This window comes from Pristiophorus japonicus, chromosome 10 (assembly GCF_044704955.1).
Source record: "Pristiophorus japonicus isolate sPriJap1 chromosome 10, sPriJap1.hap1, whole genome shotgun sequence".
NCBI lineage: Eukaryota > Metazoa > Chordata > Chondrichthyes > Pristiophoridae > Pristiophorus > Pristiophorus japonicus.
In genome coordinates, this window is record NC_091986.1 from 214,342,503 (window position 1) to 214,366,510 (window position 24,008).

The window sequence follows — 24,008 nt, forward strand, 5'->3', positions numbered from 1 at the left end:
TTCAGGATGTAGTTCTGGATCTGGAATATTAGGTCCTTCATTGAAACACCTGTGAACTCATCCCTTTTTGGCGTGGAAGCAAGTCATCCTCGATACGAGGGACTGCCTATGATGATGACGACACATTACCAGTTCATCCACTAGGCTCACAACTGCATACCTCATCGTGGATGATCTAGACCCAACTGACAGGGGTATTATTGAATCTTGTGAACATCACGTGACTGGCTAAGCCCCTCATAATGCGACAGCTCTACAAACCTGTGAGCGTACTCACAGGTACATACATTACCATAGCCAATTCAACTCTGGGGGCATCTCGGCCAAGACCAACTGTATCCTCACCCAACATCCTCATGTGTGCACTTTCCAGCAAGGACCAAGGGATGGTAATCAGCAGCAGCACCCTCACCCAATAGTACTGCACCGACTAAGATCAGCACAGATCTTTGTGGTACGTATGACCATGTCCCACAACACACAAAAGTACACCAAGAGTTTTGCAGAAGTCTTGAAGGTACTTTATTTTCAAGTTGAGAAGATCTTGTTTTGAAAAAGTAACACTTTTACCCCTCCCGTTCAATTTTCTATCTTGAGTTTGTTAGCTTTATCTTGCTCAATGATCGAAAGGACTACCCTTTGGGGTGGGGAGATCATCACTCAGGTTCCCATTCCCAATATCCACCGACACCTTTTGGAAAACCCCTGTGCAGATCACCTTTTCCTACATGCCTAGACTAATGACACGAATAATTGTCACTTGGGTGAGGTACCAGGAAAAATGCTGATATCTATGGAACTGTACCGCAACCAGAATTGGCACTACAGGATGCTAAGAGGGGAGAAATATGTCGAGAAAGGATTATAAAAAAAAAATTCGGGAGGAAGTTATAAATTTAATTTGAGTATATCAGAATCATCAACATCACAGACAGTCCCTCGAACGAGGATGACTTGCTTCCACAAGAGTTCACAGATGTTTCAATGAAGGACACGATGTTCCAGTCCTGAACTCCAATTGAGGGGGTAGAAGATGCCTGTGCATGGATTTTTTTAACGTGTGGTGACCGTTACATACCAGCCACCACACGGGCTCGACAGAGCTAGGCCTTTATCCAGTGGCAACATAAGAACATAAGAATTAGGAACAGGAGTAGGCCATCTAGCCCCTCGAGCCTGCTCCGCCATTCAACAAGATCATGACTGATCTGGCCGTGGACTCAGCTCCAATTACCCGCCCGCTCCCCGTAACCCTTAATTCCCTTATTGGTTAAAAATCTATCTATCTGTGATTTGAATACATTCAATGAGCTAGCCTCAACTGCTTCCTTGGGCAGAGAATTCCACAGATTCACAACCCTCTGGGAGAAGAAATTCCTTCTCAACTCGGTTTTAAATTGGCTCCCCTGTATTTTGAGGCTGTGCCTCCTAATTATAGTCTCCCAGACCAGTGGAAACAACCTCTCTGCCTCTATCTTGTCTATCCCTTTCATTATTTTAAATGTTTCTATAAGATCACCCCTCATCCTTCTGAACTCCAACGAGTAAAGACCCAGTCTACTCAATCTATCATCATAAGGTAACTCCCTCATCTCTGGAATCAGCCTAGTGAGTCGTCTCTGTACCCCCTCCAAAGCTAGTATATCCTTCCTTAAGTAAGGTGACCAAAACTGCACGCAGTACTCCAGGTGCGGCCTCACCAATACCCTGTACAGTTGCAGCAGGACCTCCCTGCTTTTGTACTCCATCCCTCTCGCAATGAAGGCCAACATTCCATTCGCCTTCCTGATTACCTGCTGCACCTACAAACTAACTTTTTGGGATTCATGCACAAGGACCCCCAGGTCCCTCTGCACCGCAGCATGTTGTAATTTCTCCCCATTCAAATAATATTCCCTTTTACTGTTTTTTTTTCCCCAAGGTGGATGACCTCACATTTTCCGACATTGTATTCCATCTGCCAAACCTTAGCCCATTCGCTTAACCTATCTAAATCTCTTTGCAGCCTCTCTGTGTCCTCTACACAACCCACTTTCCTACTAATCTTTGTGTCATCTGCAAAGTTTGTTACACTACACTCTGTCCCCTCTTCCAGGTCATCTTTGTATATTGTAAACAGTCCCAGCACCGATCCCTGTGGCACCGATTTCCAACCCGAAAAGGACCCATTTATCACGACTCTCTGCTTTCTTTTAGCCAGCCAATTCTCGATCCATGCTAATACATTTCCTCTGACTCCGCGTACCTTTATCTTCTGCAGTAACCTTTTGTGTGGCACCTTATCGAATGCCTTGGCACCTTATCGAATGCCAGGTTTGAACCAGGACTGGAGACCTGCTCTGCTGTACGGACCTAGTGCGCACATATCGCAGTGTGGGCAGGTCCGTGCTGCCTCTGGGCCCTCGGCTCTTCTGGGACCCGTACCCTCATTCACCGCACTGTCACCCACAATGTTCCAGGGCCCGGCGCTCCAGCTCTATTTATAGCCCCAACCAGTGGTGGCGTTCTCACAGAGGTCAGGGCGGCCTACGATCCGGTGCTCATACAGCACAGAAGGAGGCCATTTGGACCCTCATACCTGTGCCTGCTCTTAGAAAGAGCTATCCCCTTTTAAATATGTATCCATGTCCCTTTTGAAAGTAATTATTGAAATTACTTCCACCACCCTTTCAGGCAATGCATTCCAGACCATCATAACTCACTGCATAAAAAAATCATCTTGTCTCCCTCCTGGTTCTTTTGCCAATTACTTTAAATCTGTGTCCTCTGGTTACCAAACGTCCTGCCAGTGGAAACAGTTTCTCCTTATTTACTCCAGCTGAGGTCTAACCAGTGATTTATAGTTTACCATAACGTCCTTGCTTTTGTACTCGATGCCTCTCTCTATAAAGCCAAGGATGCCAAATGCTTTAAGCTTCATCAACTTATTCTGCAGCCTTCAAAGATTTATGTATGTGAACTCCCAGGTCTCTGTTTATGCAACCCCTTTGAAACTGCACCAGTTAGTTTATACGGCCACTCCTCATTTTTCCTTCCAAAATTATGAACATTTACAGGAACAAGTTTAAAATTAAATTTAGTCGGTCGATGGAAGTTTAGTTCCACAGTTCTATTGGAGGGAGCTTTACCCCGCATTCTTGCTATACTTGACCCGAGAGTGCTTTATGCTGACACTGGGTGCAAAACTTGGGAGAAATGTGTTTGTTACTGCACTGGCATTGCTCAATTTGATAAACACCAACAGGTTACCCCAATTTAATGCCCTCGCCCCCTCCCCCCTCAAAACAATGATGACAGGGACTAGGATAAGAGAGTACCTCAAGTTATCGCAGAAGATGTTGTCTACATTCCAGAGAATAAAGCCCATCAAAAATACACCTAGTGACGTATAGGCAAGGGGCCTCAGCCAAGGGTGGACCCTAGAAGAAAGATTTAAAAAAATTATTAGGATGACAAATTTGCATCAATAGAGCACCTTTCACACCTGTGGGACGCCCAAAGTGCTTTACAGCCAGTGCGGTACTTCTGGTGTTGTCAAATGTGGCCACTAATTTGTACACAGCAAGATCCCAGAAACAGCAAAGAGATAAATGACCAGATGATGTGTTTTGGTGGTGTTGGTTGAAGTAATAAGTCGAAATTAGACCACTTATCGCACTGCTATACTGTACTGGTGCAGGTGACAGTGCTATTAAAGGATGACCTGCATTCAGCCCTTCAAGCCCTCGATTTTGTGATCAGGGACAGAGACTGAAAATCATAATGTGCACGTGCCTCATAATTCAGTTCAATCAGAAGAAGGATTTTCCCAAGAGTGCCACAAAGCCTCCAATGGATTTGCGGGATCACGGGGGGCGGTCAGGAAATTGGTACAAGTGGCCAGCGATGTCAACACAGAGACCAAAGAAAACCCTCCTTTGAACTGTTTGCGGCTTTACAGGACTGGACCGTCACAATGAAACGCAATCATTTCTACTAATCTCCAACCCACTGCTATAACTACAACCAGAATCCAACTAAAGATCGTGAAATTTGGAATCACTTCAAGGCAGATGATCCTCAGTGAAACAGGAATTTCTCTGGAAACCACAAGAATAAATGCCAGACATATCCAGACATTCTTAATCCTGATTATATTTCAGAGATTTAAAAAAAACAGAATAAAGACGGAACATCAACGATTCCCATCACAAATGCCAAAGGGATATTTTGTCCACCCCTTTCATTGACGTGTGCATCTCCAGCCCAAAGCTAATAAGCAAAGATTAAACTGGCCTCCAGTGGAGTGACCCTGTTCTTATCGCTCCTGCACTGAATAGCAACATGGAACAAAGAGCTCGAAAGAGTTTCAAGTGGATGCGGGAGAGGAGCAGCCAAAGTTCAAGTTGACCAATCAACATCAGAGTTGGGTATCTTTCACTCGTGTTCAAAACAAACAAAAAAAAAAACAAGCACACAAAATCACACGAAGAAATAATATTTTGGAAATTGCACTCGGTACGTTCGATTCAATGACCTCTGCATTATTTATTTCCTTATTTATCTTGCCTTTTCTATTACTCTTTTTAACCTTGAAGGGATTCTGCACGCTGGCCTGCTGCCTTTCACCTTGCTGTCTCAACAAAACGCAATTGCAGCATCATGCACTAAATTTTACTTCCTTGTTGAATCAGAAGTGCTAACAGTTTTGGATTATAAAGTCTCCTCATCTGTCGGAGTGCGCCCGGCTACATCTCGACATTGAAGGCAAACCTCCTGACTGCATGGCTTCATTGCACGATCTGCAGCAGTTTAATTTGGGTGGTTCTCGACAACTTTGGGAGTTGGTGCAGTTGATCTGGGAAGCCTTGCCCAGCCCCACCCTGATCCGCCGCAAAGAATGGACCTCAGGCGGAATTCCCCTTCAAGATAGTGCCCCTGCTCCTCTTCGCAATAGTGCTGTGGGGTTTTTTATGTCCACTTGAGAGAGGAGCTTTTATTTTTTCCATTTGAGCAGTTGATACATCTTCCCTATATTATATTGTGACTATATTTGTTCAATGTTATGGAATAAATTTGCTTGTTAATTAAAGCCACATCTGATGATGTGATGCTTGCCACTTTTCAAATATGGAAGATAATGTCCTAGCGCAGTGATTGGCCAACGGAGCTGTCCATCATATAAGAATCTCTAAGTGGCAGACACAGATGCATTGTCGTCTGCTAACTTATTGAATCACTTTGAGCTGACGCCAAATTAATCTAGTAAACCCCATGAACCCAAGTATGAGTCTTCTCATAGAGGCACAGGCCTCCAATATAAAAACCTCATTAAACACCCAAAATGTTGATTATTCAGCTAGGTTTAATCATGTTCTTGTTCATTTTGTCTGACATGACTAGTGGATCGCCCAAGGCACCGCTCGCGTTAGTCAAGAGGAGGCTTGGTTTTAAATGACTGGAGCATTACACCGTATCATGCCCAGGGTATTAATCTGCTGCTAAAGTATAGCTGTGTGCAACACTGAGTCCCTTTAAAGTCACACAAAGTGTATTGTCTGTGCCTTTCTGGGTCAGGTAGAGGCAAATCTTCAGGTCAACTACAGGTCAGACTGGTTTTCTGAAGAGCGACTCCTGAAGTCAACCAGAATATATTTTCAGTTGCTGGAGAAGCTCCTCTGCATCTTGGAAATAATTGGCCTCCAATCTTGTTTTATGTGGATAAATGTGGATAAATGTGAGGTTATCCACTTTGGTGGTAAAAACAGAGAGACAGACTATTATCTGAATGGTGACAGATTAGGAAAAGGGAAGGTGCAACGAGACCTGGGTGTCATGGTACATCAGTCATTGAAGGTTGGCATGCAGGTACAGCAGGCGGTTAAGAAAGCAAATGGCATGTTGGCCTTCATAGCGAGGGGATTTGAATACAGGGGCAGGGAGATGTTGCTACAGTTGTACAGGGCCTTGGTGAGGCCACACCTGGAGTATTGTGTACAGTTTTGGTCTCCTAACTTGAGGAAGGACATTCTTGCTATTGAGGGAGTGCAGCGAAGGTTCACCAGACTGATTCCCGGGATGGCGGGACTGACCTATCAAGAAAGATTGGATCAACTGGGCTTGTATTCACTGGAGTTCAGAAGAATGAGAGGGGATCTCATAGAAACGTTTAAAATTCTGACGGGTTTAGACAGGTTAGATGCAGAAAGAATGTTCCCAATGTTGGGGAAGTCCAGAACCAGGGGTCACAGTCTGAGGATAAGGGGTAAGCCATTTAGGACCGAGATGAGGAGAAACTTCTTCACCCAGAGAGTGGTGAACCTGTGGAATTCTCTACCACAGAAAGTAGTTGAGGCCAATTCACTAAATATATTCAAAAGGGAGTTAGATGAAGTCCTTACTACTCGGGGGATCAAGGGTTATGGCGAGAAAGCAGGAAGGGGGTACTGAAGTTTCATGTTCAGCCATGAACTCATTGAATGGCGGTGCAGGCTAGAAGGGCTGAATGGCCTACTCCTGCACCTATTTTCTATGTTTCTATGTCTATATAAATGACTTTTCTTTTTATGTATGGCACGGAAATTTACAATGTGTTGCGCCCGACATGTGGAAGATGTTTCTCAAAATTATGCACTGATAAATTAGGGTATTGCTTAGTAGTAAAACTACACAGTTTTAGGACAGGAGGTGGGGTAGCACTGTTAATAAAGAATGAGATCAGTGCTCAGAAGACCAAGATGTTGAATCAGTTTGGGTGGAGATAAAGAATAATAAGGGGAAAAAGTCGCTGGTGGGTGTAGTCTATAGGCCCCCTAACAGTAGCTACATTGTTGGACGGAGTATACATCATGAAATAATGGAGGCTTGTAAAAACGGAATGGCAACAATCATGCGTGATTTTAACCTTCATATTGATTGGACAAAGCAAATTGGCCAGGGTAGCCTTGAGAAAGAGTTCATAGAGTGCATCCAGAATAGTTTCCTTGAACAGTACGTTGCGGAACCAACCAGGGAGCAGGCTATCTTAGATCTGGCACAGTGTAATGAGACAGGATTAATAAATGATCTTCTAGTAAAGGATCCTCTCGAAATGAGTGACCATAACATGGTTGAGTTTCAAATTCAGTTGGAGGGTGAGAAAATTGGATCTCAAACCAGGGTCCTTAGCTTAAACAAAGGAGACTACAAAGAAATGAAGGCAGAGTTGGCTAAAGTGGACTGTGAAAATAGATTAAAGAATGGGACGGTTGATGAGCAGTGACAGACATTTAAGGAGATATTTCATAACGAGCAAAAAAAATAAATCCCAATGAGAAGGAAAGACTGTAAGAGAAGGGATAACCATCCATGGCTAACTAAGGAAATAAGGGATGGTATCAAATTGAAAACATGGGCATACAATGTGGCCAAGACTAGTGGGAGGCCAGAGGATTGGGAAACTTTTAAAAGCCAGCAAAGAACGACTAAAAAAATTATAGAGAGGGAAGATAGATTATGACAGTAAACTAGCACGGAATATAAAAACAGACAGTAAAAGTTTCTACAGGTACATAAAAAGGAAAAGAGTGGCTAAAGTAAATGTTGGTTCCCGAGAGGATGAAACTGGGGAATTAATAATGGAGAACAGGGAAATGGCAGAGAGGTTGAACAAATATATTTTCCATCGGTCTGCACGGTAGAAGACACTAAAAACATCGCAATAGTGGATAATAAAGAGGCTCTAGGGAGAGAGGATCTTAATACAATCACTAAACATAAGAACATAAGAGTTAGGAACAGGAGTAGGCCATCTAGCCCCTCGAGCCTGCTCCGCCACTCAACAAGATCATGGCTGATCTGGCCATGGACTCAGCTCCACTTACCCGCCCGCTCCCCATAACCCTTAATTCCCTTATTGGTTAAAAATCTATCTATCTGTGACTTGAATACATTCAATGAGCTAGCCTCAACTGCTTCCTTGGGCAGAGAATTCCACAGATTCACAACCCTCTGGGAGAAGAAATTCCTTCTCAACTCGGTTTTAAACTGGCTCCCCCGTATTTTGAGGCTGTGCCCCCTGGTTCGAGTCTCCCAGACCAGTGGAAACAACCTCTCTGCCTCTATCTTGTCTATCCCTTTCATTATTTTAAATGTTTCTATAAGATCACCCCTCATCCTTCTGAACTCCAACGAGTAAAGACCCAGTCTACTCAATCTATCATCATAAGGTAACCTCCTCATCTCCGGAATCAGCCGAGTGAATTGTCTCTGTACCCCCTTCAAAGCTAGTATATCCTTCCTTAAGTAAGGTGACCAAAACTGCACGCAGTACTCCAGGTACGGCCTCACCAATACCTTGTACAGTTGCAGCAGGACCTCCCTGCTTTTGTACTCCATCCCTCTCGCAATGAAGTAGTAAAAAAGTAGTACTCGGTAAAATAATGGGACTAAAGGCGGACACGTCCCTTGGACCTGATGGCTTACATCCTAGGGTCTTAAAAGAAGTGGCTGCAGAGATAGTGGATGCATAGGTTGTAATCTACCACAATTCCCTGGATTCTGGGGCGGTCCCAGCGGATTGGAAAACTGCAAATGTAACGCCCCTATTTAAAAAAGGAAGCAGACAAAAAGCAGGAAACAATAGACCAGTTAGCCTAACATCTGTGGTTGGGAAAATGCTGGAGTCCATTATTAAGAATGCATAACAGGACATTTGGAAAAGCATAATTCAATTAAGCAGAGTCAGCATGGTTTTATGAAAGGGAAATCATGTTTGACAAATTTGCTGGAGTTCTTTGAGGATGTAACGAGCAGGGTAGATAAGGGGGAACCAGTGGATGTGGTGTATTTGGACTTCCAGAAGGCTTTCGATAAGGTGCCACATAAAAGGTTATTGCACAAGATAAAAGTTCACGGGGTTGAGGGTAAAATATTAGCATGGATAGAAGATTGGCTAACTAACAGAAAACAGAGTGGGGATAAATGGGTCATTTTCTGGTTGGCAAACAGTAACTAGTGGGATGCTGTAGGGATCGGTGCTGGGGCCTCAACTATTTACAATCTATATTAATGACTTAGATGAAGGGACCGAGTGTAATGTAGCCAAGTTTGCTGATGATACAAAGATGGGTTGGAGAGCAAATTGTGAGAAGGACACAAGAAATCTGCAAAGGGATATAGACAGGCTAAGTGAGTGGGCAAAAATTTGGCAGATGGAGTATAATGTGGGAAAATGTGAGGTTATCTACTTTGGCAGAAAAAATAGAAAAGCCAATTATAATTTAAATGGAGAAAAATTGGAAAATGCTGCAGTACAGAGGGACCTGGGGGTCCTTGTGCAAGAAACACAAAATGTTAGTATGCAGGCACAGCAAGTAATCAGGAAGGCAAATGGAATGTTGTCCTTTATTGCAAGGGGGATAAAGTATAAAAGCAGAGAAGTCCTGCTACAACTGTACAGGGTATTGGTGAGGCCACACCTGGAGTACTGCGTATAGTTTTGGTCTCCATTTTTAAGGAAGTATATATTTGCATTGGAGGCTATTCAGAAGGTTCACTCGATTGATTCCGGAGATGAGGGGGTTGACTTATGAAGATAGGTTGAGTAGGTTGGGCCTATTGGAGTTCAGAAGAATGAGAGGTGATCTTATCGAAACATATAAGATAATGAGGAGGCTTGACAAGGTGGATGCAGAGAGGATATTTCCACTCATGCGGGAAACTAAAACTAGGGAACATAGTCTCTATGGAATAGATTTTGGCCGAGCCCGTTTTTCAACACACTTAGCCAAGTTGCGCCACTTAAGTAGGGCCGGAGATGCTACTGAGGCACAGCACTGAACAGAGACAGATAAAGACTTTTAATAAGGAGAGGTGGGATGAAATGAGTTTTGTTTTTACCCAGCAATTCTTCCGCTGCCAAATGACATCAAGATAAAATACAAGCTTTTTATATTCCATTTAACTTTGCTAATCCTCATCTGGCAGTGCTTTTTTCTGACACTGGATGCCCAAAATGTAGTTTTGTTCCCTTTCCCAACACCAAGCAGTAAGTAAGGTGGATTTTAATGATAACATTTTGAAGGCTTGATACTGCCCCGATGCTGGCCAATTCGATCGCTCCCGCCCAGGCCGAGTGGCCTCCCGGTGAGTTCTGTGAGTTCGCCTGCCGGCTGGTGAGTCCTGCCGCCCTTAACCCTGGCCAAGCGGCCTCCCGGTGCAAGCTGCGAGTTCTCCTGCCTGCTGCTGAGTTCTGAGAGTTCTCCTGCGTGCGTTCTGAGTGTCCCAGGCAGAGTGCTGAAGCAATGGACTTGAATTTTTTATTAGTATTATTTTAATTCTGCGAAGGAAGGATGGTTTTGCAAGTCTGTTCCCTAAGGCTTGGTTAGTTCAGGTCCAGGTCCTCGCCGCTTCCCACCCCTATCCCAGGCCGAATGGCCTCCGATGTACTTACCTGCGCCAATTTCTTTAACTCTGCGCAAGGGTTTTCTGAACTGGCCACATATGCTGGCCTAAGTAGAAATGGAGTAACTATTGGCTGGCCAAAGTTGTCTAAATGGCCAAAACTGGCCTAGGTGGCTGGTAACGCCCCCTTTTGAGAAAAAAAACGAACCTAAAAAAAACGTCACTAAGCTGGTGCAAATTGATTGGGGAAACTGGGGATTTTTAAATTTAGGCCAGAAAAAACAACCTACTCCAAAAATTTCGGAGCAACTCCTGGCCAAAATTGGGATAAGGGGCCGTCCATTTAAAACTGAAATGAGGAATCTATGGAATTCTCTGCCCCAGAGAGCTGTGGAGGCTGGGTCATTGAATATATTTAAGGTGAAGAGAGACAGATTTTTGAGCGATAAGGGAGTAAAGGGTTACGGGGAGCGGGCAGGGAGTGGAGCTGAGTCCAGGATCAGATCAGCCATGATCTTATTGAATGGCGGAGCAGGCTCGAGGGGTCAAATGGTTGACTCCTGTTCCTATTTCTTATGTTCTGATGTTCTTATGAATGTATTACCAAGTAATGAACTATTCTGTAAAGGTGGAGCTATATTCTTTTAAGGGCACAGTGTCTAATAGTCAGCACCTAGCAGAGGCCTGCAAAACATTTGCTGTTAAATCCGTATCTTATTGCAACAGTAGTTGTTTAGACTATCATCTTCATCTATAGAATCAATACTGATGTCCTCCCACCCTCCCTTCCCTCTCTTTCTCCCTCACTCTTTCTCCCTCACAAACACTTCCCCCCCCCTCCCTCCCTCACTCTCCCTCCCACCCTCACCTTCCTCTCTCCCTCACTCACTCTCTCCCCTCCCTCTGCCCCAGAACAGTCAAAAATAGACTATTATTATTAGATTATTATATGCAAGGTGTTAGCCGTGGCTCAGTGGTAGCTCCTCTTGCCCGAGAAGGTTGAGGGTTCAAGTCCCACTCCAGACCAGTCATCTCCGCTGACACTCCTAGGGCAGTACTGAGGAAGTGCTGCACTCTCAGAGATGTCATCTTTCAAATGAGAGGTTAAACCGAGGCCCCGTCTACCCTCCCAGCTGGACGTAAAAGATCCCATGGCACTATTGTGAAGAACAGTAGGGGAGGAGTTACCCCCGGTGCCCTGGTCAATATTTAACCATCAACCAACATCAACTAAAACAGATAATCTGATCATTTATTTGAATATTGTTTGTGGGAGCGTGCTGTGTGCGAATTGGCTGCCGTGTTTCCTACATTACAACAGTGACTATCTTTCAAAAGTACTTCATTGGTTGTAGAGTGCATGTCCCAAGGTGGTGAAAGATGCTATAGAAATATAAGTTCCATCTTTTTTGTTAGGTAAACACAGGCCGACGTTGGAGTTCAATTGTTTGTTCAGAAAACGGAGGTTTTAATATGCTTGGCAGTTTCAATCTGAAGCAACCAACATTTGTGTTACATCACTAACAAAGGGCGACAGGAATTTAAGCGTAACATTTAAATGAGACATGTGTGCAAGATGTACCAATTATATTATTAGAATAGGTTATGTTACAAAAACAACTTCTAGTGCTATGTTTCTCAGCGGTGGATGGTTTATTTGATTGATTGCTGGGATGAGATGGCTGTCCTATGAGAAGAGATTGAGTAGATTGGGATAATACTCGCTGCAGTTTAGAAAAATGACGTGGTCTCATTGAGACATTCTTAGAGGGCTTGGCAGGGTAGATGCTGAGAGGTCGTTTCCCCTGGCTAGAGAGTCTAGAACTAGGGGCTTAATCTCAGGATAAGGGGTCAGCCATTTAGAACTAGGATGGGGAGAAATTTCTTCACTCAGAGGGCTGTGAATCTTTAGAATTCTCTACCTCAGAGGGCTCAGTCTTTGAGTACATTCAAGACAGAGATTTTTGGGCATTAAGGGAATCAAGGGATATGGGGACAGAGCAGTAAAGTGGAGTTGAGGTAGAAGATCAGCCATGGTCTCATTGAATGGCGGAGCAGGCTCAAGTGGCCAAATTACCTACTCCTGCTCCTAATTCTTTTATTCTTATGTTCAAGCTGGTGGTCAAAAGGATTTTCAAAAAAAGAATTTGGAGTGATTTGTTTGTTTGGCCGACTCCTTACTGTTGATCGTTTCTCGAATCCTTTGTAGCTTTTCCAGTGGAAGCTTTTGTTACCCACTTTTGATTTATATGCACCCGGTCAGCTGCAAAATGCTGCCGCTTTATGAACATCAAATCGGAAGCAACAAGGTGCAAGTGTGACCTGCAATTTGCACAGCAAGCGTGATGCCTGAGCCATGGCAGACACAAGACTTAGAAATGCAAACACGAACAAAATAAATTGGCAGCAGAAACACCGTGCCAATAACAGAATCACGGCCAGATTGACAAACATCCTGGTCTTATGTTAGGGCCTTGTGGACCCCCCTTTGCAGACTCCCACAGTTTGAAAACCGCAGAGTTCCGACAAGGAACACTACTTACCATGTTACGATATATATTGACCGGAGAACTAGGCAACCGACTAGAAAGCCGTACATGACCTGGGAAAGAGGAAAAAAAAGGTCATTGAGTGCAAATGGACCAGGAGACATCTATAAAATTACAATCAACATCACATGAGCACATCATAGAAGTTGACAGCACGGAAAGAGGCCATTTCGGCCCATCATGTCCGCGCCGGCCGACAAAGAGCTATCAGGCCTAATCCCACCTTTCAGCTCTAGGTCCGTAGCCCTGTAGGTTACGGCACTTCAAATGCACATCCAAGTACTTTTTAAATGTGGTGAGGGTTTTTGCCTCTACCCCCCTTTCAGGCAGTGAGTTCCAGACCCCCACCACCCACTGGGTGAAGAAATTTCCCTCAAATCCCCTCTAAACCTCCGACCAATTACTTTAAATCTATGCCCCCTGGTTGTTGAACAAATAAACACGCCTTTCTATTAAGTTAAAAAAAAAAATCACTGTACTTGTTCTGGTATGAAACATGGGATTAGTGTTGAATCAATGTTTGGTGGGAAGGGAGAGGATTCAAACTATAATTCACCACTATTACAAAATGTCACTATTACAATTTATTGCTGCATCGAGCGTGTCTTGGCAGAGAACACCCTCCACCCTCTCTGCGTTTGAACTGTAATACATTGCCCAAGAAACCTGAGCTTGTGGATGGGATCCAAATAGACTCATTGAACAAGGTAAATGACTCAGAGTGCAGACCATGAAAAAACTTTGCTCATCACCTGAAGGTTTACAATGTTTTAGCCTCACCTTGACTCACTCTCTTTGAACACAGCTCCAACGGGGAATGCAGAATCTATGCTCAATTACCCGCCCACTCGAGTGCGCACATTCTGTTCTGATGGGGAATTTGGAGCAGGTAGCCCCAGACAAATCCAGTTTAACTTTCATTCTAATGTATGAAAATGACTGCGAAACCTCTTTTTACATTTTCACATGGTTCGGTACCCACTTACGATCTGGCATCACGATAAGGAATACCTTAAAGTTAAACATCTCTAGCTGTCCAACAGAATTGCAAATGCAGATTTTTTGGGCGATGAAAGCAGCCCCAATAACCTATGTATCCACTTATAAATTGGTAGTCCCAATAATTGGGATAGACCAGTTTCAGATTTCACTGAGACAAATTAGGAGACTCGTGCTGAAACATGATGCTATAAATGGAAGGTCAACATAGTCTGGATAGCCGAGTGGGTAAATGCATTGTCCAGCATAATACGAAGTCCAATCGACCGACATTGGATCCCTTGGGCTGGAAATTCGGTGGGGTGCCGCACCCTCGCAGGGTCGGAATGGGGCGCTAAAGGGTTGGGAGACACGAGTGCCGGCATTCGCGCCGCTCGGCAAATTCAGTGTGCCGGTACCGGCGACGCAGAGGAATATCACCCGGGAGCATCACGCGGTGTACATCACCCCCAGTATCGACACGCATTCAAAATTAGATTTGCGCTGCATCCGTAGTGCCCCGTAATGACACTGCCAGGGAAAGCTGGCGTGCGCAGCTGCCCTGGTGGTGCTATACTTGCATTGGAGGCTGTTTGGAGAAGATTCACTAGTTTGATCCCGGAGATGAGGGGGTTGACTTCTGAAGATAGGTTGAGTAGGTTGGGCCTCTACTCATTGGAGTTCAGAAGAATGAGAGGTGATCTTATAAGATAATGAGGGGGCTCGACAAAGTGAATGCAAAGAGGATATTTCCACTGATAGGGTAATCTAAAACTAGGGGACATAGTCTCAGAATTAGGGGCCGCCCATTTAAAACTGAGATGGAGGAGGAATTTCTTCTCTCAGAGTGTTGTAAATCTGTGGAATTCTCTGCCCCAGAGAGCTGTGGAGGCTGGGTCATTGAACATATTTAAGGCGGAGATGGACAGATTTTTGAGCGATAAGCGAGTAAAGGATTATGGGGAGCGGGCAGGGAAGTGGAGCTGAGTCCATGATCAGATCAGCCATGATCTTATTGAATGGCGGAGCAGGCTCGAGGAGTCAGGTGGTTTACTCCTGCTCCTATTCCTTATGTTCTATGTCCTTATGTAAGGGAAGGAATGACTGCATGAGGTAAGTGTTTTTTGCGATTTTACTTTAGGGTAAATAATGTATCGGAAATGTTTTTTGTACTGATTTTTTTGTTGCAGGGAGGCCCCTCTTTGGGCGCTACAAAGCCAGTACTTTACCTCGGAATATTCAGTTGCACACCCGACCTAGCGCCCACGATAAATCTAGAATGCTTCCCTTAGCGCACCACTCAACTCTCTGGGCGCAACCACTGAATTTTGTGGCTGGCGACGCAAACCATTTTCCGCCGGTAAATTTAGGGACCGCCCGACATCTGCTCGTTAAGAAACCTTCAACCGAATTTCCCGCCCCTAATCTATTAAGCAGTACTGATCTCAGCCGGAGCAGTATGCATCATCATCATCATCATAGGCAGTCCCTCGGAATCGAGGAAGACTTGCTTCTACTCTTAAAATGAATCCTTAGGTGGCTGAACAGTCCAATACAAGAACCACAGTCCCTGTCACAGGTGGGACAGACAGTGGTTGAAGGAAAGGGTGGGTGGGACTGATTTGCCGCACGCTCCTGATTTCTGCATGCTCTCGGCGATGAGACTCGTGGTGCTCAGCGCCCTCCCGGATGCACTTCCTCCACTTCAGGCGGTCTTTGGCCAGGGACTCCCAGGTGTCGGTGGGGATGTTGTACTTTATCAGGGAGGCTTTGAGGGTGTCCTTATAAAGTTTCCTCTGCCCACCCGGGGCTCGCTTGCCGCAAAGGAGTTCCGAGTAGAGCGCTTGCTTTGGGAGTCTCGTGTCTGGCATGCGGACAATGTGGCCCGCCCAGGGGAGCTGATCGAGTGAGGTCAGTGCTTCGATGCTGGGGATATTGGCCTGGTTGAGGACGCTAATGTTGGCGTGTCTGTCCTCCCAGGGGATGTGTAGGATCTGTATGCAGTATGCAGCACAGTAACCAGCCTCAGTAATTACCCCCTTGAGCTACAGCAGGGAGAAAATAAATCAGTCACAACTTCCAGTCCTGAAGGAATAGAGGAAGCGGTCGCCGTGGGAACCTTACTCAACAAACTTCACTGTCCTGGGGAGGGGAATATAGGAAGAAAAAAAACACACAGAAAGTCTGTAGACAACAGTAACAAAGCTGAGCAGTCACGTCGCAACCTGGCCCAGAATTGGAGAAATTGATGATTAATTGCTCGACAATGTAGCCAAGTAAACATCCACAGAAATGGTACCAGAAGCAGATCTACTTGTGGGAGTAACCCACTGTCCTCGGACTATGCTTGCTTCATGAAATGCTCATTCATGTCACATCATGTTACGAGGATCATCGCCACAGAAATGAAAGCTAGCCAAATAAGTTGTACGCCCACATAAAAACCAGAGGCTCAATATTAGCAGCAAATCATGATATAATTACAAATATTACTTTTCAGCATGCAACATGGTAGAGCCAGACTTTTCCCGACTGTGATGTAGGAACCCACAGAGGTTAAAAAGAGTTAATGAACGGATAATACTGATTAGGCGATGCTAAGCTTCAGTTTTAAATCTTGTAGAAGCAACCCTGGAAAGTGAGGATTTCTACAATTTTGAGATGCAGAGAATGTCTTAAGAATAGGAAAACAGTGCAATGAATCCTGATTTCGATTCAGACATGAAGAATATGCATTTGGAATTTAGGAAGAACCGAGAGAGAGATTGAGATTGGATTGCTTGAAGGATAGGTGTAGGAGATGGATCAACTATCAGATGAATAAGAACATAAGAAATAGGAACAGGAGTAGGCCATATGGCCCCTCGAGCCTGTTCCGCCGTTCAATAAGATCATGGCTGATCCGTTCATGGACTCAGCTGCACTTCCCTACCCGCTCCCCATAGCCCCTTATCTTTCAAGAAACCATCTATTTTCGTCTTAAATTTATTCAATGTCCCAGCTTCCACAGCTCTCTGAGGCAGCGAATTCCACAGATTTACAACCCTCAGAGAAGAAATTCCTCCTCATCTCAGTTTTAAATGGACGGCCCCTTATTCTAAGATCATGCCCTCTAGTTCTAGTCTCCCCCATCAGTGGAAACATCCTCTCTGCATCCACCTTGTCAAGCTTATAAGTTTCGATACTTTCGATCACCTCTCATTCTTCTGAATCCCAATGAGTAGAGGCCAAACCTTCTCAACCTTTCTTCATAAGTCAACCCCCTCATCCCCGGAATCAACCTAGTGAATCTTCTCTGAACTGCCTCCAAAGCAAGTATATCCTTTCGTAAATATGGAAACCAAAACTGCACGCAGTATTCCAGGTGTGGCCTCACCAATACCTTATATAGCTGTAACAAGACTTCCCTGCTTTTGTACTCCATCCCCTTTGCAATAAAGGCCAAGATACCATTGGCCTTCCTGATCACTTGCTGTACCTTCATACTATCCTTTTGTGTTTCATGCACAAGTACCCCCAGGTCCTGCTGTACTACAGCACTTTGCAATCTTTCTCCATTTAAATAATAACTTGCTCTTTGATTTTTTTCTGCCAAAGTGCATGACCTCACACTTTCCAATATTATACTCCATTTTGCCCACTCACTTAACCTGTCTATGTCGTTTTGCATATTTTTTGTGTACTCCTCACACATTGCTTTTCCTCCCACCTTTGCAAACTTGGCTACGTTACACTCAGTCCCTTCTTCCAAGTCGTTAATATAGATTGTAAATAGTTGGGGTCCTAGCACTGATCCCTGCGGCACCCCACTAGTTACTGGTTGCCAACCAGAGAATAAACCATTTATCCTGACTCTCTGTTCTCTGTTAATTAGCCAATCCTCTATCCATGCTAATATATTACCCCCAACCCCATGAACTTTTATCTTGTGCAGTAACCTTTTATGTGGCACTTGATCAAATGCCTTCTGGAAGTCCAAATACACCACATCCACTGGTTCTCCTTTATCCACCTTGTTCGTTACATCCTCAAAGAACTCCAGCAAATTTGTCAAACATGACTTCTCTTCATAAATCCATGCTGATTCTGCCTGACCGAATTTTGCTTTTCCAAATATCCTACTGCTGCTTATTTAACTCCAACATTTTCCCAACCATAGATGTTAGGCTAACTGGTCTATAGTTTCCTGCTTTTTGTCTGCCTCCTTTTTTAAATAAGGGCATTAGATTTGCAGCTTTCCAATTCGCTGGGATCTCCCCAGAATCCAGGGAATTTTGGTAAATTACATCCAATGCATCCACAATCCCTGCCGCTACCTTAAGACCCTAGGATGCAAGCCATCAGATCCAGAGGATTTATCTGCCTCTAGTCCCATTATCTTACTGAGAACCACTTCCTTAGTGATTTGATTGTGTTAAGTTCCTCCCCCCCATAGCCCCTAGACTACCCACTGTCGGAATATTGCTAGTGTCCTCTACCGTAAAGACAGATACAAAACTTGGGAGGTCATTGCATCTGCATTACAGATAGAAGAAAGATTCAATTAAGCTGTTTGATGAAACATGACAATATTTTCTGCATTTGTAGGGCTTATTTAGCATATTGGTTTCAATGCAAAATATGGAAAAGTCCACTTAAGCCCAATATCCTTTATTGTCGAGTCAAAATATACATTGAGCAATATTCCTGAAGCACCTCAAATTGCTTCTACCAGTAGCAGACCTGTAACCATAACTACTCCATCTCAACATGATGCAGCTGAAAATGTTCTCTCCAGGCAGAACCAATGTTTGGGTGAACACAAGCTAAGATTGTTCTACAGAATGCTTCTCCACTGTTCAAGTGGGCACAGTATGAAATTGTCACACACTCACTGTTATGTTTTACTGACAAGTGCTGGAATTGAGTAGAAAGGCCAAAGTTCTGATTTCAGCAGATCACTAATTTTGTGGACCTTAGCCTGAATGTTACTGATAAACTCGTTATTTAAACAGGCCACTAGCTGTTGTGACCATGCCCAGAGTTGCCTCTCCCTCCCCCTCCCTTGGCTCTGTACTGATTGGGAAAGCCTGCAAATCTCGGCAATTAAAACTTCAAACACGGCGAATGCAAGGCTGAACACATTTTTATGGAAGGCTGAACATATTTTTAATCTGGTTATGTCTGCGAAAGATTTGCTTTCAGATTTTTCAACGCGGTGACCACCCACTGCTATAGCGTCCAAGTTCTGTTTAATTATTTCCGTCCATTCTGGCATGTGGCGAGGTGCTGAGCTGGAAAAGGGTTGGGGGGGGGGGGGGGCGGGTGGGGAGATGCCAAAGGCTTACGGCCAGTCACATCCAACCACAATAGTGTCTGACCACTACGAAGAGCTTGTTTAAAACCAAGGTGACCCATAGATACAGAATTATTTTATTCCAATGTACAGGTTTATAAGACCTGTTACTGTACCTTCAGGTAAAACCATTAAAGAAAGAAAGACTTGCATTTATATAGCGCCTTTCACGACTACCGGATGTCTCAAAGCACTTTACAGCCAATGAAGTACTTGTGGAGTGTAGTCACTGTTGTAATGTGGGAAACGTGGCAGCCAACTTGCACACAGCAAGCTCCCACAAACAGTACCAGATAATCTGTTTTATTTATGTTGATTGAAGGATAAATATTGGCCAGGACACCGGGGATAATTCCCCAGCTCTTCTTCGAAATAGTGTCATGGGATCTTTTACGTCCACTTGAGATGGCAGACGGGGCATCGGTTTAACGTCTCGTCTGAAAGACGACACCTCTGACAATGCAGCACTACCTCAGCACTGCACTGGAGTGTCAGCCTAGACTTATGTGCTCAAGTCCCTAGAGTGGGACTTGAACCCACAACCTTCTGACTCAGAGGCAAGTGAGCCACAGCTGACACTGATATTAAGGAGGGTGTTTTGCATTTTTATCCTTTCTTGCCCAATTTTAACCACTCTACTCTTGAAGATGCTACAAGCAATGTTCCCCCTAATTTTATTTTTGGTGCACGCTCCCTTTAACAGGCTGCGTGGCCCATTCAAAATATTGCGCACATGCGGTTTCTCCCGATGAAAAGCCGATGAGCGGCCTGCGCGGAACCTCCAGACCGCTGCGCGGTGGTGCAGCTTAGTGGGAATGTTGCTTGCAAGAATACTGTTCTATCGAGGCTGGCAGTTCCCCAGTACCTGCCCCGAGTCACAGTGTGCCCTCGCGTTCCTCCTGGCAACCCTTCCGTAGCGTAATCCCAATGTTTGCTCTTGCACACTTCAAAGGGCAGTGAAGGGTCAACCACATTAGTTAGGGACTGTAGTCAGGTATAGGCCATTATAGCAAACGCTCTACTCGGTAATCGGTCACAGCAAATGAGCCAAAAGTGGCAGAGGAAATGTTACAAGGACACCTTCAAAGCCTCCTTGATAAAGTGCAACATCCCCACCGACACCTGGGAGTCCCTGGCCAGAGACGGCTCAAGTGCATCTGGGAGGGCGCTGAGCACCTCGAGTCTCATCGCAGAGAGCATGCAGAAATCAAGTGCAGGCAGCGGAAGGAGCGTGCGGCAAACCAGTCCCACCCACCCTTTCCCACAGCGACTGTCTGTCCCACCTGTGACAGGGACTGTGGTTCTCGTATTAGACTGTTCAATCACGTAAGAATTCATTTTTAGAGTGGAAGCAAGTCTTCCTCGATTTCGAGGGACTGCCTATGATGATGATTATAGACCGCGTAAAGACGGCAGGTATCCTTCTCTAAAAAGGGGCACGAGTGAAACAGTTGGGTTGTTACAACAATCCAACAGCTTCACTCTTACTGATACCAGCTTATTTCCAGATTGTTAAAACTGAATTCGAAATCTCAAACTGCCGTTCTCACATTCTCTGGATTTCTAGTCCTCAAACATAATTACTACACTGCAGCACCCCTTCAATGTTTACGTACGTAGAAAATTGCGAGATGATTCAGACACGGGACGTAGAATCTCACCAACATTACAGACACTTAACCACAAGTTTGTGACTTGTCTTACACTTCCGATTCCTTAATAGAGCAAAGCATGGCTTCTTCATCTCTCAGGCTGTCTATTTTTGATGGCCTCTCCAAATGAGACAGACAAAAAAGGCAATTTTAATGAATTTGAGGCTAGCTGCTACATTTACAACTTGCATTTATTTATCTAGCATCTTTAATAAGAATATAAGAAAAAGGAACAGGAGTAGGCCATACTGCCCCTCGAGCCTGCTCCACCATTCAATAAGATGATGGCTGATCCGATCATGGACTGAGCTCCACTTCCCCGCCAGCTCCCCATAATGCCTTATTCCCTTATCATTTAAGACACTGTCTATTTCGGTCTTAAATTTATTCAATGTCCCAGCTTCCACAGCTCTCTAAGGCAGCGAATTCCACGGATTTACAACCCTCTGAGAAAAAATTTCTCCTCATCAATTTTAAATGGGCGGCCCCTTATTCTAAGATCATGCCCTCTAGTTCTAGTCTCCCCCATCAGTGGAAACATCCTCTCTGCATCCACTTTGTCAAGCCCCCTCATAATCTTACACGTTTCGATAAGATCATCTCTGATTCTTCTGAATTCCAGTGAGTAGAGTCCCAACCTCCTCAACCTTTCCTCAAAAGTCAACCCCCTCATTCCCAGAATCAACCTAGTGAACCTTCTCTGAACTGCCTCCATTTGTAACTATGGAAATCAAAATTGCACGCAGAATTCGAGGTGTGGCCTCACCAATACCCTGTATAACTGTAGCAAGACTTCCCTGCTTTTATACTCCATCCTAGGCACTTCACAGGAGAATTATAAAACAAAATTTGACACCATGCCACATAAGGAGAAATGAGGGCAGATGACCAAAAGCTTGGTCAAAGAGGTAGGTTTTAAGCAGGGTCTTGAAGGAGAAAAGAAAGGTAGCAAGGCGGAGAGGTTTAGGGAATTCCAGAGCTTGGGGCCTTGGCAGCTGAAGGCATGGCCCCCAATGATGCAGTGATTATAATCAGGGATGCTTAAGAGATTACACTACCACACTCCTTCAATGGATTACATAGGAGTATGCAAGGGATGCTTCAGTCACGGAGGTAGAATCTCACTAGTTACAGGAAGTGGTTGGGGGGGCTGCAGGAGGTTACAGAGAGAGGGAGGGCGAGGCCATGGAGGGATCTGAAAACAAGGATGAGAATTTTGAAATTGAGGCATTGCTTAACTGGAAGCCAATGTAGGTCAGCAAGCTCAGGGCTGACAGGTGAGCAGGGCTTGGTGCGAATTAGGACATGGGCAGCCAAAATTTGGATCACCTCTAGTTTACGTAGGGTAGAACATGGGAGGCCAACCAGGAGTTGAGGGTGGTGTCCACCGATCGTTCAGTTGAGAATGGCCAAAACTACTTCTTACACAACCTGTTAAAAGCCAGACAGCGTAGATTTTCATGGCATGGCATGGATCGAAACTCGTGACTACAGTCGAATGGAATGTGTTCAGACGTCCAGTAACCTGTATTTTAAAATGATCGCTTCATTATTTTGGATCAGATTGGATAACCTATGCAGGGAGACAGAGGGAAATAAAATGGAGTCAGAAGCAAAATATAGAAAGGAGAATAGTAAAAGTGGAGAGCAGAGAAACTCAAGGCAAAAAACAAAAAGGGCCACATTACAGCAAAATTCTAAAGGGGCAAAGTGTGTTAAAAAAACAAGCCTGAAGGCTCTGTGCCTCAATGCGAGGAGTATTCGGAATAAGGTGGATGAATTAACTGCGCAGATAGCAGTTAACGGATACAATGTGATTGGCATCACGGAGTCATGGCTCCAGGGTGACCAAGGCTGGGAACTCAATATCCAGGGGTATTCAGCATTTAGGAAGGATAGACAGAAAGGAAAAGGAGGCGGGGTGGCGTTACTGGTTAAAGAAGAAATCAATGCAATTGTAAGGAAGGACATTAGCTTGGATGATATGGAATCGGTATGGGTGGAGCTGCAGAATTTCAAAGGGCAGAAAACACTAGTGGGAGTTGTGTATAGACCACCAAATAGTTGTACTGAGGTTGGTGACAGCATCAAACAAGAAATAAGGGATGTGTGCAATTATGGTGCAGCAGTATCATGGGCGACTTTAATCTACATATTGATTGGGCTAACCTAACTGGAGTGTATTAGGGATGGTTTTCTAGACCAATATGTCGAGGAACCAACCAGGGAGCTGGCCATCCTAGACTGGGTGATGTGTAATGAGAAGGGACTAATTAGCAATCTTGTTGTGTGAGGCCCCTTGGGGAAAAGTGACCATGATATGGTAGAATTCCTTATTAAGATGGAGAGTGACAAAGTTAATTAGGGTCCTGAACTTAAGGAAAGGTAACTTTGATGGTATGAGGCGTGAATTGGCTAGAAATAGACTGGCAAAGGATACTTAAAGGGTTGACGGTGGATAAGCAGTGGTAAACATTTAAAGATCACATGGATCAACTTCAGCAATTGTTCATCCCTGTCTGGAGTAAAAATAAAACTGGGAAGGTGGCTCAACCATGGCTAACAAAGGAAATTAACGATAGTGTTAAAGCCAAGGAAGAGGCATATAAATTGGCTAGAAAAAGCAACAAACCTGAGGACTGGGAGAAATTTAGAATTCAACAGAGGAGGACTAAGATTTAATTAGGAGGGGGAAAATAGAATGACAGGAAGCTTGCAGGGAATATAAAAACTGACTGCAAAAGCTTCTATAAATATGTGAAGAGAAAAAGATTAGTAAAGACAAACGTTGGTCCCTTGCAGTCGGATTCAGGTGAATTTATAATGGGGAACAAAGAAATGGAAGACCAATTGAACCAATACTTCGGTTCTGTCTTCACGAAGGAAGATACAAATGACCTTCTGAAGGTACTAGGGGACAGTGGGTCTAGTGAGAAGGAGGAACTGAAGGATATCCTTATTAGGCGGGAAATTGTGTTAGGGAAATTGATGGGATTGAAGCCCGATAAATCCCCGGGGCCTGATAGTCTGCATCCCAGAGTATACAAGGAAGTGGCCCTAGAAAGAGTGGATGCATTGGTGATAATTTTCCAACAGTCTGGATCAGTTCCTATGGACTCGAGGGTAGCTAAT

At 44.5% G+C, this 24,008-nt stretch overlaps 1 protein-coding gene across 1 annotated transcript in view; it reads right to left on the reverse strand.

Moving 5' to 3' along the window:
* The window catches only part of acer3 (alkaline ceramidase 3), a 271,554-nt gene that overhangs the window by 24,701 nt on the left and 222,845 nt on the right, over positions 1-24,008 (reverse strand). The window contains exons 7-8 of the mRNA XM_070891651.1: positions 12,906-12,964; positions 3,318-3,419 (exon numbers count right to left, since the gene is read on the reverse strand). Of these exons, the coding sequence (XP_070747752.1) occupies positions 3,318-3,419; positions 12,906-12,964 (161 nt within the window). The remainder of the gene's footprint in view (positions 1-3,317; positions 3,420-12,905; positions 12,965-24,008) is intronic.